Source organism: Amborella trichopoda, chromosome 10 (assembly GCF_054954075.1).
Source record: "Amborella trichopoda isolate Santa Cruz 75 chromosome 10, AtrichopodaSantaCruz75HAP2 v2.0, whole genome shotgun sequence".
NCBI lineage: Eukaryota > Viridiplantae > Streptophyta > Magnoliopsida > Amborellales > Amborellaceae > Amborella > Amborella trichopoda.
Window position 1 is genome coordinate 27,869,097 of NC_142345.1, and position 17,322 is coordinate 27,886,418.

The window sequence follows — 17,322 nt, forward strand, 5'->3', positions numbered from 1 at the left end:
CAAGCAATCCTCGAGGAGGCCCCTTCAATCAAGGTTGCAAGCTTAGAGCAGTTATGCAAGAAAGAGCGCAACAGATGCTGAGACGAGAGAGAAAGAAGCTTGAGATGAGGAAGATAAAGCTGCCAAGAAAAAGTGGAAGCAGCATAGAAGATAGCAGAGGTGGTGACTAAGAAAGCAGAGGCTCGAAGATTAGTTGAGCTTGAAGACAAAATCGAAAAACAATATCACACATGCAATTATTTAATGAGCATTAAGCAAATATTAAATTAACTAATAAAATAGTTATGTTTTATGAATCATACATCGAAAAAACAAATTACAAATACATTATTTAATAAGAAATTAAGAATTAAGCAATTATTATACTAATTAATAAAATAATAACTCCAATAGACAATAACATATCAAACATATATCACAAAGTATCAAAGAAAAAATACAGATAGCAAATAATAACAGCATTAAGCAAATAATAACAGCATTACACAAAAAAATACAAAGATTAATGAAATCTATTGAAATATACCAACCTTCTTGAAGTGGACTTCGATTTCGGGCCAAACCGAAATGTTTGAAATCCCAAATCTCCTCTTTTACAACCCTATAAGCCTAAAAAAGATTGGGGATGAATATCCTTTAATATGTGACCATTCGAGGATTTCGAAAAAAAATTTGATCTCTCAAAAAATCTTCAAATCTAGTGTTTTACAAGTTGTTTCTCACTCTAAAGTTCACTAAAATTGTTTTTTGGGGCAAGAATGGCCCCCTGAATCCTTGGTCCCCCTTTTAAGGGGGTAAAATGACAGTTTTTGCCCCCTTTCGATTTTTTTTTGCCAAACTCATGCATGCCACCTAGGCGGCCTCCTTTGCCTGCCTTTTCGACCTCCTAGGAGGGTGCCTTGTTTTGGCCACCTAATAGTGTTTGCCTTAAGAATGCTTAGGTGTTTTCTTCAAAATTCCGCTTAGGTGGATAGGCGGATGACTTTTTGATCATTGATTGTGCCTTCTACTTCCCTTTCTACGCCATCTGTATTATACGCCCTAAAGTTTCCCTTTAGTTTATTATTTATGAGTAAATTAACCAAATGAGACTAGCTTTGTTTTATTGGGTAGAATGTTGGGAAGTCAAGAAACAACATATCCATAAAATGAGTGTAGTTGAGATGAAGATGTTGAGATGGGTGAGTGGTAAAACAAGAAGGGATAGTATTACTCGGGAGAATTTAGGTGTGGAACCAATGGGCAATAAGATGAGAAAAAGTAGACTTAGAGAATTTAGGTGTGGAACCAATAGGCAATAAGATGAAAGAAAGTAGACTTAGGTGGGCTGGTCATGTGTAGTGCAAACCCAGTATATATGTTAGGAGGTACAAGTTAGTTCAAGTGGAAGGCTAAAAAAGGGCAAGGGGTAGGCCCAAAAGGACATGGTTGGAAGTAGTGATAAAAGATATATGGAATTATGGCCTCACTGAGAGTATGACCCTTAATATAGCAGAATGACAGATCAAGATTCATGTAGCTGACGCTAATTACTTGGGAAAAGGCTCTGATGATGAAATTAACCCAAAGTGTTTGCTTTAGAGTGTGAAACTTGTCAATTGGGAAAACATTATAGGGTGTCATTTCGTCCTAGAGTCGACATACGTAGATTTTTCATTTATTGTGGTTCATTATATTATACGGGGTCCAGCGAGAGTGCAAAGTTTGTTTTGTAATTTCCATGGATGTTTATACACCAATGACATGGTTATATAAGGATGGGGTTTCTATGAGTCGGCTGACTCATATGTAGGTGTGCAGTCCCCACTAAAATTCATTGTAGATGATAGTTTTTCTTTTTTTTTTTTTTGTTTTTGATTTTGTAGATTCATTATCTAGGCTAAGATGATCATAAATATGAAAAGAAAAATAAACTTCTAAAATTAAAAATAGAATTTTTTTAGTATTTTTTATGCATCGTCCATATCTTATTTATGGACAATACACTTTAGATAACGTCCATCTTCAGGATGGACGTTTGTAAGTCAGCGGGCTCTTGCGCTTGCTAACTCATGAAACAATTTTCCCATATATAATAAAAGAAAGATCTTAGATTTTCTCCATTTTTAAATTGTTTTACAAGGAGATTCATACTCAATTCAATAAGAATGTGTGTATTTTGAGTTTTAATATTTCTAAAGAGTATATTTCTAAAGAATTTCAGAATTATTTTATTAAACATAGAAATTTACACCAAATTTTTGTGCGCGTAGTCCTCAATAGAATGGAGTTGCTGAAAGAAAAAAAATCAATACTTACTTGAAGTAGCTTGTTCTCTGATTATTAATATGCATGTTCAAAAGGTTTATTGGGGAGATGCCTTATTGACCGCATGTTATTTAATTAATCGTATGCCTTCTTCAGTCTTAAATGGAAAAACACCTCACTTGGTTCTCTTTCCTTATGCTCCAATGTTCGTTGTTTCTCAAGTAATCATATTTCCAAAAAGGTTATTGTTGTTATCATCCTGATTTACAAAAGAAAGTTTCTTGTGCTGATTTTACCTTGAAATTACTCCATATTTTTCAGAAGAGAGTCATGTGAGTGATTTAAATAATTTTATCATACTTCTAAAGAAGTCTCAAAGTCCTCTCCTTCCATTTTCTCTTTCTATTCCTGTTCAAGAGTAGCCTACAAAGGTTTACACCAGAAGAAAAATCCAAGTTGGATATCCCCCACCAACTCAGCTGGCCTTGCAATCATCATCTTCGTTTGCTGATACACTTCCTTTTTGTGATGATGATTTATCTATGGCCATTCGTAAAGGTAACAGATCTTGTACTCATCATCCAACTACACATTTTATTACCTTCACAAATTTGTCTCTATCATATCAAAATTTTGCTTTAGCGCGCTTTCATCTATTCATGTTCCTAAGAGCTACTAGGAGGAACGTTCTCATCTTGGGTGAAAGAGAGCAATGGAAGAGGAGATGGATGCTTTTCATTCAAATGGTACAAGGAAACCAAATGGCTTACCAGCTGGAAAAAGGATTGTTGCGAGTCGATGGGTTTATGCAGTAAAATATCCACCGGAGGCACTATAGAAAGATTAAGGGCCATATTGGTAGCCAAGGGACATAAACAAATATTTGGCATTGGCTACTAATGAAACATTCACTCTTGTTGCTAACCTTAATTAAATTCGAGTGGTTACATCTGTGGCCGCCAACAAAAGATAGTTGTTGGGGCAACTTGATGTCAAAAATGCTTTCTTCTATGGTGATTCACAAGAAGAGGTGTACATGGAGCAACTATCTGGGTTTGTTGCTCAGGGAGAGTCTGATAAATTGTGTAAGTTGAAGAAAGCCATTTATGGCTTGAAACAGTCTCCAAAAGCATGGTTTGAAAAGTTCAATGAAATTGTTATAGCCCTATTAATTTTTGGTGCATTCATGCAATTCGTTCAGTGTTTCTTTGGAAACAAGACTCTAGAATAATTGTTTTAGTTGTCTACTGTTATTACTGGCAATGATCAGGAATTAGTCATTTGAAGAGACATCTAAAACAATATGTTTAGATTAAATATTTGGGCCAGCGAAGGTATTTTCTAGGAAATAAAGTAGCCAAATCAAAGTATGGCATTAGTTTGTTTCAAATAAAATGTTACTGATTTGTTGAAAGAAACTGGAATGTTGGGTACTAGACCAGTGGTACTCCATTGGATTCAAATGTGAAATTATTGGCTGGTGAAGGGGAGTCGTTTGAGGATCCAGGAAGGTACATAGGACTGGTTGACAGGCTAATTTATCTGACCATAACCAGGCTTGATATTGCTTTTGCAAAAAATGTTGTGAGTCGATTTATGCATGCTTAGAGGATTCCTCACTAGTATGTTGTTTGTAGAATTTTAAGGTATCTGAAGGGGGCTCCAAGCCAAGGTCTGATTTACAAGCCAAATAATCATTTGTCTATTGAAGATTATGCAAATGTTGATTGGGCAAGACCACCATCTGACAAGCGGTCTACCACATGTTATTGCACATTCATTGGTGGAAACTTGGCAACATGGAGAAGTAAGAAACAAAATGCTGCGGCTTGACCTAGTGCCGAGGCTGAATATCGAGCAGTGGTGCACACTATATCTAAATTGATGTAGCTGAAAAGGATATGGGGTTTGCTGTTCTGAACTCATGAAGATTTATTGCGATAACAAAGCTGACACATATATAGCCAGTAAACCGGTGTTTCATGAAAGGACTAAGTATATTGAAGTAGACTGTTATTTTATCTAAGAGAGTTTTTTGTACCCAGCTATCTACTTTTTATGTGAAATCTAAGGATCAGCTAGCAGACATTTTCACCAAAGGCCTTGGTCGTAATATGTTCCAAACAATTGTTCCAAGCCGAGCATGGGCAACATTTATGTTTCTTCTTGAGGAGTGTTAAAATCCTTTGTTCTCTAAGTTTTGGACCTAAGTGTCCTAATTATATTTGTATGGTAGCAGTTTTGTCTATATCATAAATTTTAATAAAATATAACCTTCAGAGGTGTGTGAGGGCAGGTTGAACCTCACATCTTTTTCTTTCCTCTCATGTTTCTCATATTTTTCTCTTGTCTCTTCTTCTTCTCTTTCCTTTTCTCTTTTCTTTGTGTATTCTCTGAAACACTGTATGTAGTACATGGGGCTACTTTGTGAATAGTATGCGCGCATAGATTATAACATGTTGTGTCATGGTGCATACTATGAACAATATGCACATATGACCACTACATAGATATGACCATTCTTCATACGGACTATCAGATTTATTAGGCTTGTCCTCAATCAAGTATTTTCGTTTCCACCTTGCACCAAGGGATACATTTATAGATTCAGTCCATACAATATAAATCGACTTCATGAAGACCAAGGATTCCAGATTTAATTTCCTTATTTATATCAAATAAAAGAAAAGAGTACAACCAGGATCGCAAATTTCAGTCACTTACACAAGCCTAGTACAATGTTGGAAACCACATCAAGAGGAGAGAGATACTTATCATTCAGATCTGGTCATGTTCTCACACTTGAATAAATTAGGACAACACCACGTTAAACGCAGCTGAGCATCACAATGTTGCTATCATCGAAGCTAGGTCACAACCTCTGTAGATCTTGATCTCGAAAGGGAAAACACACACACAGTAGCATTGCTACACTAACAAAAGATCCGCATGACATTCTTCACACGGAACCCTTAGAAACACACCTAGGGTTTTATATCGAACAGTCCTAGGATGCCCCTTGTCAAGATCGACATCAACGGGGTTTGGGTTTACATTTTTTTTTTCTTTTTTTTTAATTGCTGTTCTTTTTTCTTTTTGTTGAAGGAAAAGGGGAAGATGAAAGTTTAGGTTTTAAGGGAAGGGGAAGATGAACAAAAAAGGGAAAATGAAAGTTTAGGGTTTAGAGAAAGGGGAAGATGAGATTCTAGGGTTTAGAGAAGGGGGAAGATGAGCAGAAAGGGGAAGATAAAAGTTTTGGGTTTAGGGAAACGGGAAGATGAACGGAAAGGGGTTTCTCTCTCAAGACTGTTCTTCCTCTCTCTTTCTGCAACCCATGTCTTTCCAGTTCAACAATGGTGGAAGCCGGGTTATGGTGGGTATGGTGGTTATGGTGGGAGTGATGGGGCGTATGGTGGGGGTGATGGGGCGTATGGTGGGGCAGCATGCTATGGTGTTGTTGGTGGTCATGGGGTTGGTGTATCGAGTGGGACTAGTGTTTCGGGAGGAAGTGCAGGTGGTGTAGCTAGTGGTGAGCAAGGTAGTGGGGCCATATGGGAACTGGATATGGTGATTCGAATGGGAATGCGGGGTTTTGGAGGTCTGATGCTTCTTCTTAAGGTAATGCTCAAGGCTATGGGGTCCCTCAAGCCAATGGGCCTCCCAGTTCTTACGTTGGGTATGGTGGTGATGGACCGCAAACAAGGCAGGCTCAGCAACAGTGAGTGGAGGAGGCTCAACACGTTCCAACCCTCAAGCTCTTCATAGCTCACAAAGCCTTCTTTTGGCATTAGGTCAATGAGAGGAAACAAAAAAACAAGCCTCCTCATCACGTCATAAATATCGCTGGAATTTGCCCCAAATTTGCCGGAATTTCCCCCCACTTCCCCGGAATTTCCCCCCACTTCCTTGGATTTTTCCCCTTAAAAGCCTAAATGGCCGGAATTTTGCTAGGAATTGCCGAAAAAATGAGAATTTCAGCCAAAGCCTTCCTCTCATTCTAAGTCGAAGAAAGAGGGTAGGGTTCCTGTGGTCATCGGGAAATGAGCTGGCTATGGCCGGAAGTGGCCAGAGGTTTGCTGAAAAACGCGGTAATTTTTGGGGGTTGAGAGAGAGGGGTTTGGGAGGTTGATAGGGGGAGAGAGAAAGGGAATCATGTCAAGAGAGGAGGGGTTTAGAAAACAATGTCTTTTTTAAATTTGTTTTAGTCAAAAAAATTAGTAAAAAATAAAAAAAATATGTTTAGGGGGTTAGGAGATATAATAAAGTGAATATCTGTGTAGTCAGACAAGTTTTGCAACCTTAGGTCAATGGAGAAATGAAAATTGAAAATGGGTCCATGGAGGTATTTTCCCTTAAAACTCTGTTTGCTGATGGATTTTTGAGGTGTCTCCATAGCTATAAAGTAAGGTTGCAACCTTATATAAACTTTTATCTTCAAGGTGTGCCTTACTTTGATTGTTTAGGGCCTTTAATAGAAAACGTTTATATAAGATTGCAACCTTAAAATGTAAAATTACAGATGCACCTCAAAAATCTACGGAAATGTTGATTTAATGTTAAAAACCCTCTAATTGATCATCTCGACATCAAGATGTATGAATATGAAAAAAAAATAAAAAAAATTTGAGTCCCTCAAATAGTGCATCTTGCAACACATTATCTAGATCGTCCCTTTTCAAGATTTTCATATGTTTATAGATCTACTTGATTTTAACCATTTCTTTAGTTTAAACTTTTATAATTAGATGTGGAAATAGATTTTTTTACAACAAAATTACATGTTATGATAAAATTTGGAGGTGTGCCTTAATCGGATTGGTTAAGGTTGCAACCTTATAGACACCACACCCTTTCTTAATTAGCAGTTGAGTTCCTTTAACTTGAAAGGCTCAGCAAAACCCTAAGTCGAGACCTTCTCTTGTGCATCAATGGCGGATATAACGGGAAAGTTTTCTACTCCTATTTCAAATGGGGGAAAAGCTTCTTCGAAGTTCAGGTTGGTCTCATTTTTTCCCATCCACAATTGAAATGCGTGTTCTATTTTCGGGAAATCATTGCATCAATGGCTAGGATTCAAAAGGAGACCCCTTTTTTGGGGGGGGATGGGATGGGATTTTCTTGGATATTTGAATCTGGAAAATGCTTTTATTTTTTTGGAAATGTGAGCTCTCTTTGTTGTGATAGAACTTCTTTGGAATTTGTATCAGTTGCACGTTAATATTTGTTTTACCTTATGAAGAAAAAGAAAAGCTTGGTCTTTTTTTCTGAATCAGCTGGAGGTTAGTGGTGGTTTTTTTGCATGCAAGAATGAAAATGCATGCTTCCTTTTCGGGGAAAATACGACATTAAATGGATGCCCATCATGTTTGTTCTATCAAAAGACTCTCATTACAGTCCAATGTCCACCTAGCCCTGGCTCTGAAAAACTGCAACTTGATTAGGCTTTGAAATTTCAGGTTCAGTGTTTGTATTCGGTTTGGGAAAAACCAAAGCTTGAGGAGGTTTTTGGGTGAAATTTTCTGGGATTTCTGTTCAAATTTCAGATAGTTTAGACCAAATTTTCTCAAGACAGCGGATTTTTTTGTCTTTATTGCCCATACTCAGTAGGAATTATTGATGCATCTATTATTGACGTTGAACTCTTGGTTTCTTTCTGTTCATGCTATAATTATTTTTAGTTGTTTTCTTATTTTTTCATGATCTGAAGCTGGTAGAATCTTATCATTGATTTCATTCTAACAAAAAATATATCTAATTCGTTGTGCATTAAACTGGTTGATATTACATTGCTCTGTAATGTCACAATGTTTTGATTCTGTATAGGAAGCACTATCTAAACTACTTATAATATTTTATTTGAATTTTTGTTTTCTTTTTTTCTCTTTATCTCAGCATCAGCAAAAGGAAAGGCGACCGCAGCAAAAGGTTCGTATCCTTGGCTCTTGGTTTTCTAACGAATTTTCATTTCCATTTTTGGTGAATTTTTATTCTCTTTACCAATTTGAAATTCTAGTTGTGGGCACTCTTGTTTTGTTATGTTTTGATGGCTGTTTGTAGATGCAAATGTAGGGAAAGAAAATTGGGACAAGGCAGGAAAAGCGGTAAGGGCTGTTCGTGTCGTCACGAGAAGGTAATAAAAGTACACAAGTTGTGGAACTAAACCTTGAGCAAGGTTTTTGTCTCTTTTAATTGTCATCAACTTCTCTTTATCATTTTCTTTTCTCGTCTTTGTTGATTCATACCTTGGCCTCATGATCTCCAAACGTTTGGTTTTGAAATTTTTCTGTGATTTCTTATTTCCTTCACATGAAATGATGTCATTGATTATAGAGAATAAAGTATGGAAAATGAGATCAATATGGGTTTCCGTGAGAAATGGATGTGGCAAAGCGTCTCTTAGGAGGCGAGTTGCTTGAAAATGAAGTTACAGGAGCAAAAGTTGTTTGGTGACTACGAAATGAAACGATATGGATGCCTAATACATGCAATTTTCCATGACCAATGTGCTTTAATTCGGGAATTCTGGACGTGTATAGTTAGGGGAAATTTACACTAATATCTCTTATAATTGGCAAATTCCCTTGAGTAAGAAGTTTAAGTTCTTTATTTTTTGATTTTTTTTTGTTTTTTTCCTTTTACACTTTTTTCTTGAGGCTGAGAGATCAGTTTGGGGCTTGAATGAGGAACTGATTTTTTCGTGACCAGGTCAGTTCGGAAATTGAATTTCGGAACTGGTCCTTCAGGTTAAAATAAATTATGAATGAAGGAGTGGCAAGTTCCAAACTGCCCTTTTTGCAGCTCCACAGTAGAGTACTACACTCCTCGCCAGCAGGAGCACATTTTATGCTTAGCCCTTTGAATAAAATACATTTTTTAATGAAGAATTTAAATTTTGTTATTTGAAAATAATCATTCAATGATTTTAGAGTGGATCCTAAAGTTTTAGTGAAAAAAATATATTTTACCTGAGGGAGTAAGTGTAGTGTGTTGTTTTAGGAGCACCTGTAACAAAAAAAAAAAATATAAGGTGTTGCTAGTTAGATGATGCCATCTCGTTAAATGCAGCCACCATTTTTCACCTAAAAACTTTGTTTTTTACAGGCGCTTTGTAGTCGCACACTGTATACATATTTGATTGGGTAGCTATACTTTTTTAATTTAAAAATCTTGGGGCTCACTTTAGAATCACCCAATCATCTTTCCGGTCCTATAATTGTTCTCAAAGGTCTTCGTTTCTGTGTAGAAGCAAACTCTCCATATTTATGACCAGCCTTTCCTTTAGTGATCTTAAAACGAACATGACTTTTTCCATTGTAAATTTGTACGGAATCAACGAATGCCCGTGGAATAGAAGATCTACGTGACCAAATTCTCCTGAATTTTTTTTGAGAAGAAATTTTTAAATTTTTGACAAGAAAGATATTTTATTTGAGGGATAGAGTGTATAATGTGCCCCCACAGGAGCACTCCATACAATTTGTTACGCTGGAATATACCAAGGGTGCCGAACTGCTCCACTTTTTTTTTTTCTTCTAGCGTGAAGCATTGGTTGGGAACTTCGGAACTTCAGGTTCTGAACTATCATAGTTATGCAAACATTAGTATAGAACTTCAAGTTCCAAACCAGCTCTCACGCGTAAAAAAGGAAGACTTCAATTTCTAAAGTATCGGTATTTTGGGAAAATAAAATAAAAGAAACAAAAATAGGTGTTAGGAACCTAACCAATACGCCTCAAAACCCTTGGGTGATGGAAACGTGAAAAGTTAGGCCCTTAACCCACTTAGGATCGTTACATACCACCACGCTTTGCAGTCGACGTCTTCAGCGGCTCTCACTCTATGGTGGCTGTCACTCTGTTCAGGTAGGCCTTTCAATAGGTAGTCCTTTCTATAGGTAGCCATTTCCTAGGATCGACGTCCTCGGCGGCTCTCACTCTGTAGCGGCTCGCACTCTAATTTTATTCGTGTAGCCCTTTCCATAGGTAGCCATTTCCACAGGTAGCCCTTTCCTAAGATTTGAACTTGGGTTTCAGTGGTTGCTCTGATACCAATGTTCTGTACCTAACTAATACGCTGCAAAACCCTTGGGTGATGGAAACACAGAAAGTTAGGTGCTTAATCCACCTAGGATCGTTACAAAGGGATACGGGTGTACATTATGATAAAAATGGGGGGACGCTTTTAATTCCTCAGATTATAGAGGATATTAGTGTAAATTTCCCATATAAACAGAGAAGAGTTTCGGTGGATACGATGCCTGATATGGTGGCTCCAATGACTGCCAACTTTATTTTTTCAACCATGTATACTTCAAGCCCCAAGTCAACCCTGCTATGGGCTTTTCACTATACATTGAAATTCCCAAAGCTTCCTGGAGGACTTTGATTCTCTCTTATTAGACTCTCCTTCAGGAATAAATAAGATTCTCTCTGTTTGAAATTGTAACTTATTGTGGTTTCTATGTATGTTTATTGCAGAACTTCCAAGTGACTCAAGATGTCTGATGGACTGTGAGGCAGCCATTATGTTAGCGAGAATTGAAGAGCAGCTGCGGACATTATCTAATGATCCAGCAATCAAAATTCCTCAGTAAGACAACTTACAATTGGTGTGCTTATTTCAGTTTGTTATTATAGAAAATTCCCTTTATAATTTCAAGCAAACGCTAGTGCATGTTTGATGCTGAATGTTTGTAAGAAGCTTGTTTGTTTCAGATCTTTCAACCTAGGATTTAAGTATGCAAAGAGCTGCACCTATTATAAGAAACCTGAGTCTGTGAAACAAGTCCGAGAGTATCCTTACTTCTGATAAAGTTACTGTTGGTTGTTTATTAGTTTAGTATACTTGCATGGCTAGGCTTGGCATTTTATATGGCTAGTAGTCAACCATATTTTTTCCTCCTTCTCAAGACTGCGTTTCTGGATTATTCTTAGTCTTCATTGTGCATGATACATCTGTCGCTGTATTGTATTCTGAGTTTGTAATTGGAATCTTAACTTCAAGTTAGACTTCTTGGAAGATACCAGCTCTCAGATGTTGAGGTATGAAAATCATGTGTGTTTGGAGTCGAGTTGGAGCTTAAGTTAGTTCTTTTAAATACAATATTTTCTAACTCAATACTGTTTCCTGCAGTCATGTTTGATTGCTAATGCTCACCCAGAAATAGTTGAAGAAGTGTACTCTTTCGTTCCATCCTTTAAGTTGAATCTAGTACATTTCGAACTTTCCTTTTTATAGTCTGATTGGTAAAATACTGCTTTTCTAAATTGAACCAGGGTTGAGGCATCCCTTTATGTCTATTTTAATGGCTTGTTGCCCGCTTGATACATTTGCAACTTATTACTGGGTTTGCCCAACTTGGTGGTGATCCTACCAAGCAACAATCACACATTCTCAGAGTTAGATTGTAGGTGGATCCCGCCCCATATTGGGGGAACATGATTCCAATCCCTTAGGGATCGGTCAATAGAATCGCAGCAATGTTAGATATATCTTTAGGTAAAAACGTCTTAAAAGCATGTCAATCAAAAAAAGCAAAGTAATAATAAAGTTCCCAAATCATGTCCTATATAGTTTTCCAAAGGGAAAAGCTTAATGACAATTATCACCGATAATAGCCGGATTTATCATGAGAAAATCAATGGCCAATAATATCTCCAATTTTATCTTGAGAAAAAATGATCTACAATAACAATATATAGCATTTCAAAAATTAAGTTTCGAAAAAACTGAACTAAAAAATAGCCAATTTACTTAGTTGTATATCATATGGCTAAAAGGCATCTCAGAAGGGTGTGGTTTGTATAGGGCCTAGGCCCTAAACAATCATAGTTAGTAAGGTGAAAGTAATGTTGAAAGATGTTTCAATACTAGAAATCTTTATGATGGCTTGAAAATTATTTTCATCTCTAATTAAGAAATTTAAAGCTTCAAAAATAGGGCAGATCGGGCATATCTATGAAAATTTGAAAATATTGAAAATTAACGGTCCGAAAAAAGTACGACAAGATACACTATTTTCAAGACTTGAAATCCATTTTTCTCACGTCTATACATCTTAAGGTCGAGATGATCGATTTGAGGATTTTTGGGTATCAAAACATCCTCTTCTACTGAATATGTGATGTGCACCTTATTTGATTGTTTAGGGCCTCACCCTTACATAATTATTTTCCATCAAAATCCTATTTTTTATCATTTTTTGGAGGCTAAATTTTTGGAAGAAGTTTAAAGTTATCTCAAAATTTTGAAATTTGAAAAGTAATCATACCTAAGAGAACGCGTGAAAGTCTTATATAAATTTTTTTATGGGAAAGGTATACTTCCATCATCACCATCAAAAGCTTTTTTCCAACAATTTGGGGTCGGTTGGAAGGTATACTTCCATAAGAAATATTAGTATGCTATTTCAATATATTGAATTTCCAGTAAAATTTCAATAAATATCCGACAAAAAGACCAAGCTGATAATATCCCAATAAAAGTTTTCAATGATATTATCACAATAGCAATAATTTTCGCAATGGGGAAAAGAGATTCTTAAACCCCCCAAAAAAAAACAAAAAAAGAAAAAGAAAGTCTTATATGCATGTCAATCAAAAAAAAAGAAATATTGATGCAAATCCATGTATGTTATATTTCAACAGAAAAAGAAAGTTCTAAATATAATGGTTTCAAAATCCCATTTAATGATGGATGGTCGGTCCAAGGTTAGCAAATTTGGATGAATATCCTTGTCTCTCTTATATTTCTCTGTATCTTTACCTATATATTTATTGATTATTCTCTATTGACCTATGCTTTAGGGCATGTTTGGGTTGCCACTTCAGACCATTTTTAGAGGTTCAAACCATGGTTAAAATAAAAAGGCGGTTTAACAATATATGGCATTTGTGAATGCCCAATGTCGCATGACAATCGTATGGTTAGAGGGCCAAACCATGGATTGAAAAAAAAGAGATCTAACCCTCTTCTTCTTTTCATCCACAAAATGCACACAGTTTGGTGGTGGCTCTCTCTCTGTTCAGTCTCATACTCTCTTATCTCTCTAAGAACTTTCTCTCTCTAACACAACTCTCTCTCTGTCCCACAGCTCTTTCACTCTCTCTCCAATTCAGAGCCCTCTATCTCAGTCTCTCTCTAACCCAGAGCTCTCTGCAACCAATGCGCTCCTATCTCAGGGGCTCTTTCTTAATGGCGATTTGGAAACCACAAAAGCCCTTGGCCCTGCAATTTGAACCTCTTTCACGAATCCCATTGTTGAAGGTCACTAGATAGATCGAACTCTTCAGCTGTCCTAAAAAAGCCCTTGCTTTCTTATACATCTCTCAAATTTGGGGGTATTTTACAGGGCACATGCAAAATTGATCAGGAACAGGAATGGGTTCTTCCAGTGAAGTAGGCATGGTGCTTTTGTGGACAAATTTAGCAGAGTTTTTGGCTGAGGTCTGCGGTTGGGTGTCAAGAGAGGCTTCAAGCTTGGAAAAGACAATTCGGTGGTGGACTTGCATGGTTTTTACTTTTTCTCTTAGGAAATATGAAATCATTTATAGGAGATAGCAATTGATTTGACCCAAATTACTGCAGAAATAATTTAAAAGTTTGGGCAATTACATTTTAGCTGGATGAGAAAACCAAGTGCTTTGTTTTTAAAAGAAGTTTATTATTCCATATGGCCCTTGTGTTTTCCGAGAAGATAACATTTTCGAAGTTCAAACTAGAATGCAGTTGATAGTGAAGTTACAAAATTTGTGATCGTTTACGGAAGCGAGTAACAATAGCACTGGGGATCATGAGATGAAAATACTCTAAGGTGGTCTCTGAATAGTGGAGAATTTTGGCAAGCTGTACCGGTTTTCTGTACCCTTTGGTGGAGGGGATGCAATACAATAACGTGACTGATTTTGAATTGTGCCTGTGACCCTGTCCCAAAAAAATCAACCCTGCATAACTGTGATTTGTGAAATGTAAAATCTTATCCTTGAAATCAGAAAAGTTACTGGTGTATGGTTTAGATGTTTTTCTGGAAATATTTAAAGTACTCATTTTGCCAGTATAGCTCAGAACCAGAGTAAGTCCTGAGCCAAGGATCAGTCATTAAACTTTTTTATTTGCCAAATATTAAGTTAAACAACCCTTCCCTGATTATATTCAACGTATTTATTTTTGTCCATGTCAATCTTTTGCAACAAAACTAAACTCACCACTTTCTTATGTGAATCTTCTTGTCTGTTTTTCTTTAATCATAATTTTTTAATTGTTAACAGGCAAAGAAACATGTGAGTCGTGGATCAGTCAGTAAAATGTTGTCTGACCTTGCAGAGATAGAAAGTTCCCAACAGGGCTCCCTTCAAGATCCCTGGTAAAATAAAATCTTCCCATTTGTTGTGGTTTAAAAGTTATCTGCTATGTGGTTATGCTTGTCTGACTGACCTCACTTGGAAATATGGTGTATATTTACATTTAGCAGGATTCATCTTGTTTTCCAGCTAGGTTTATTGCTTTCTTCATTTTCACATGGGAGACTTGCACACTATGTCCGCATCATGCTGTGATTTTATGAGATTGCAAAAACCTAGTTGTTAGATGATGTTTTTTTAGATCTTAGACGGTGTTTTAAAATGCGGCCGCATCGCTGCATATGCGTCCGCATCAAGCGCTATGCGCTGCCCAGCGCCTTGCATATGCCCGCATATGTGGTTTGGAGAGATGCGCACATCTCTCCGCATTGAACGCATCGGGCCACATAATCTGTCGGCCAATTTTTTAGATATTGAACCCCTCAGGCAGCGGTAATAAAGTCATTTTGACCTTTAAATTGGGGAAAAATCATTTTTTAGCCACATCCGTGGCTTTTATTGGATCCAATGTTGTTAGATTCGATTTGGAAATAAAGTAATTCCGTGCTTCGGCCAATTCGGAGGAAGATTTCGGATTTTTTTAAATTTAATATAAATAGAAATTAAATATACATTTATATAAACAAACACATTAAAATAATAAGCAAAATCAAAATAAAAAAATCAAAAACTAAAACATAAAGATAATAAATACATTCAATTTATTTTATGCTGTGAGGATGTACGTGAGGATGTACATGACGAAGAGGTGGCTTGGTAAAAATTTATTTTCTTTTAATAAAAGTAAAAGAGGACAGTAGTCGAATTTTATAAAGATGAGAGATGGGGCAAGGTGCTATTCGGAATGACAAATTGAGAGGGATCGGGTCATGTGGGGCGAGGTGGTACTTGGTGTACGTTGAAATTATAGCTGCTATTCGCTTCGCTTCGGTGATAGGAGGAAATCCGAAGACTTCGGTTGCTTCATCCGAGCGAAGCGAATATAACAACATTGATTGGAGCGATTGAATCAAAAAAAATATTTTGGGCAGAAATTTTATTTGTTGAAGTTCTTCGATTTGTCCATTTGTTGATGCGTGATTTTTTATTTATATCTTGTGGATGTTGATTTGATGCTTGGTTCTTCAATTTTTTTTGTTGAAGTTTTTCAAGACTTGATAAATGATGATGATTGTATTGACTCTTCTTGAGCTTGGCTTTTAAACTCTTTAATCTTCATGGACTTTTAGTTTGTAGTATTTTGTAATTTTAAAGTTTGTGGTTGCAGATTTGTGCTTATGGTAGTTGATTATTGAATGTTTTATGAAGCTACTAGTTTCAAGTTTCTAGTTTCTATCAAGGGATAGTGGATACAGAATCTTCGACAGCAAATGCTTTTGGAGTTAATGAATAAATTAAATACTTATTATCACATATATCACCTCCCTATTTTTTCTTTGCATTAATCTATATTTTTAGATTTTTTTAAGATTTATTTTATATTTATTGAACGCATCGCGATGATGCACCCGCATCAGGGCCGCATCGAGCTGCATCAGCCCCCAGCTCTTTTGGCCGCATTCTTTATTTTAAAACACTCGTCTTGGACTCTGTTTTTGTCCTTTTTTCTGGTGGATACATAAATAATCTTTGGCTGTCAAAGGTTCTTCTAGAAAACGGAGTTCATATTTTTTTGATGCATTTTTTATATAGTTTGCAATTCTTTATGTAGTTCAAAGGTCTCTCTCTCCCTCCCTTCCATTGCACATGTGCATGTACTCATTTGGTATGAGTTTGCAATTCTTTTGTATGCCACCTTATACTTGTGAACTTTTGATATCAGACTTGCAGCACCGAAGCTTACCAAAGATGGCTCACGAATGAGATCGCATTAAGAAGGTTTTTTGGTATTGAAACTGCACATTTTGTATATTTCATGTATAGTTTTCATATCCTGAACAGTGAATGGGATGCTTTCTCTTAGTCTAAACTCTAAACCCATACCATCCCAATGGATGGTCCATATCAGGTTTTGTTGTAAGACCGGGACCATTTAGATGTTAAGCTTTATCAAATAGCTGACGTTGATGGCAAGCATTGCCCCAATAGATGGCTGATCCTTTATCCAGAGATATGTTGAATTGCTTAATGGATTCTTATTTTTGTTGTATTACATACATCATTTGTGATATATGAGAGAACACATGTGTTTATGCCTTAAATGGTTGTAAGAGATCAACATTACTATGTGAATGTTCATCATACTACAGTTAATCACCACTGTCCATTTAGGGAAATGGAGTTGGATGATCTGTTGTATCATAAATCATACACTATAGGTGTATAGTATACTTTCCTTTTTCCTTGATCAGTAGATGTTTTTCCTGTTTCTTGAAAGCAATTACTCTGCAATTAAGTAGAAGGGTTTGTTCTGTGGGCCTTTGGACCTGTAGACATGAGGGTGCATCCCTAGTGTGAGGGAACATCCAAGTAGACCAGACTCCTTTCATGTTTGACTTACAACATGAAGGGAGGTGGGGAAATGTTACACATCTTCATGGGGTTACACCTCTTCATGAGAGGGCACGTTCTCTCATTATAAAATGGGGAGGGGTGGAGGTCTCCACATATACTACAACACACACAAGAAAGGTGTGAGAGCTCCTCTTGAGAGACAGAAAAAAAGTGTGAGAGAGAGTATAATCCGCTTTCCATTTGAGATCTAAGTAGAGATCCA

General features: G+C 36.6%; 1 protein-coding gene and 1 long non-coding RNA gene across 2 annotated transcripts; both read left to right on the top strand.

Annotated features, from left to right (window-relative positions):
* Positions 1-10,704: 10,704 nt before the first annotated feature.
* Positions 10,705-11,812, top strand: LOC18424928 (DNA-directed RNA polymerases IV and V subunit 4). Its single transcript, XM_020661795.2, has 4 exons — positions 10,705-10,836; positions 10,962-11,039; positions 11,255-11,288; positions 11,380-11,812. The coding sequence occupies exons 1-4, from the start codon at positions 10,712-10,714 to the stop codon at positions 11,482-11,484; spliced, it is 342 nt and encodes a 113-aa protein (XP_020517454.2). The 5' UTR covers positions 10,705-10,711; the 3' UTR covers positions 11,485-11,812.
* A 1,142-nt stretch (positions 11,813-12,954) lies between these two features.
* Positions 12,955-16,807, top strand: LOC148780106 (uncharacterized). The gene is made up of 2 exons (XR_016043161.1): positions 12,955-14,608; positions 16,429-16,807. It is a non-coding gene; the product is annotated as an uncharacterized LOC148780106 (long non-coding RNA).
* The last annotated feature ends 515 nt before the right edge of the window (positions 16,808-17,322 follow it).

Coding starts and splice junctions, on each gene's coding strand:
- LOC18424928 (XM_020661795.2), top strand. CDS start 10,712: ATGTTTATTGCAGAACTTCCAAGTGACTCAAGATGTCTGATGGACTGT. Junction 10,837..10,961: donor CCAGCAATCAAAATTCCTCA/GTAAGACAACTT, acceptor TGTTTGTTTCAG/ATCTTTCAACCTAGGATTTA. Junction 11,289..11,379: donor ACCAGCTCTCAGATGTTGAG/GTATGAAAATCA, acceptor TGTTTCCTGCAG/TCATGTTTGATTGCTAATGC.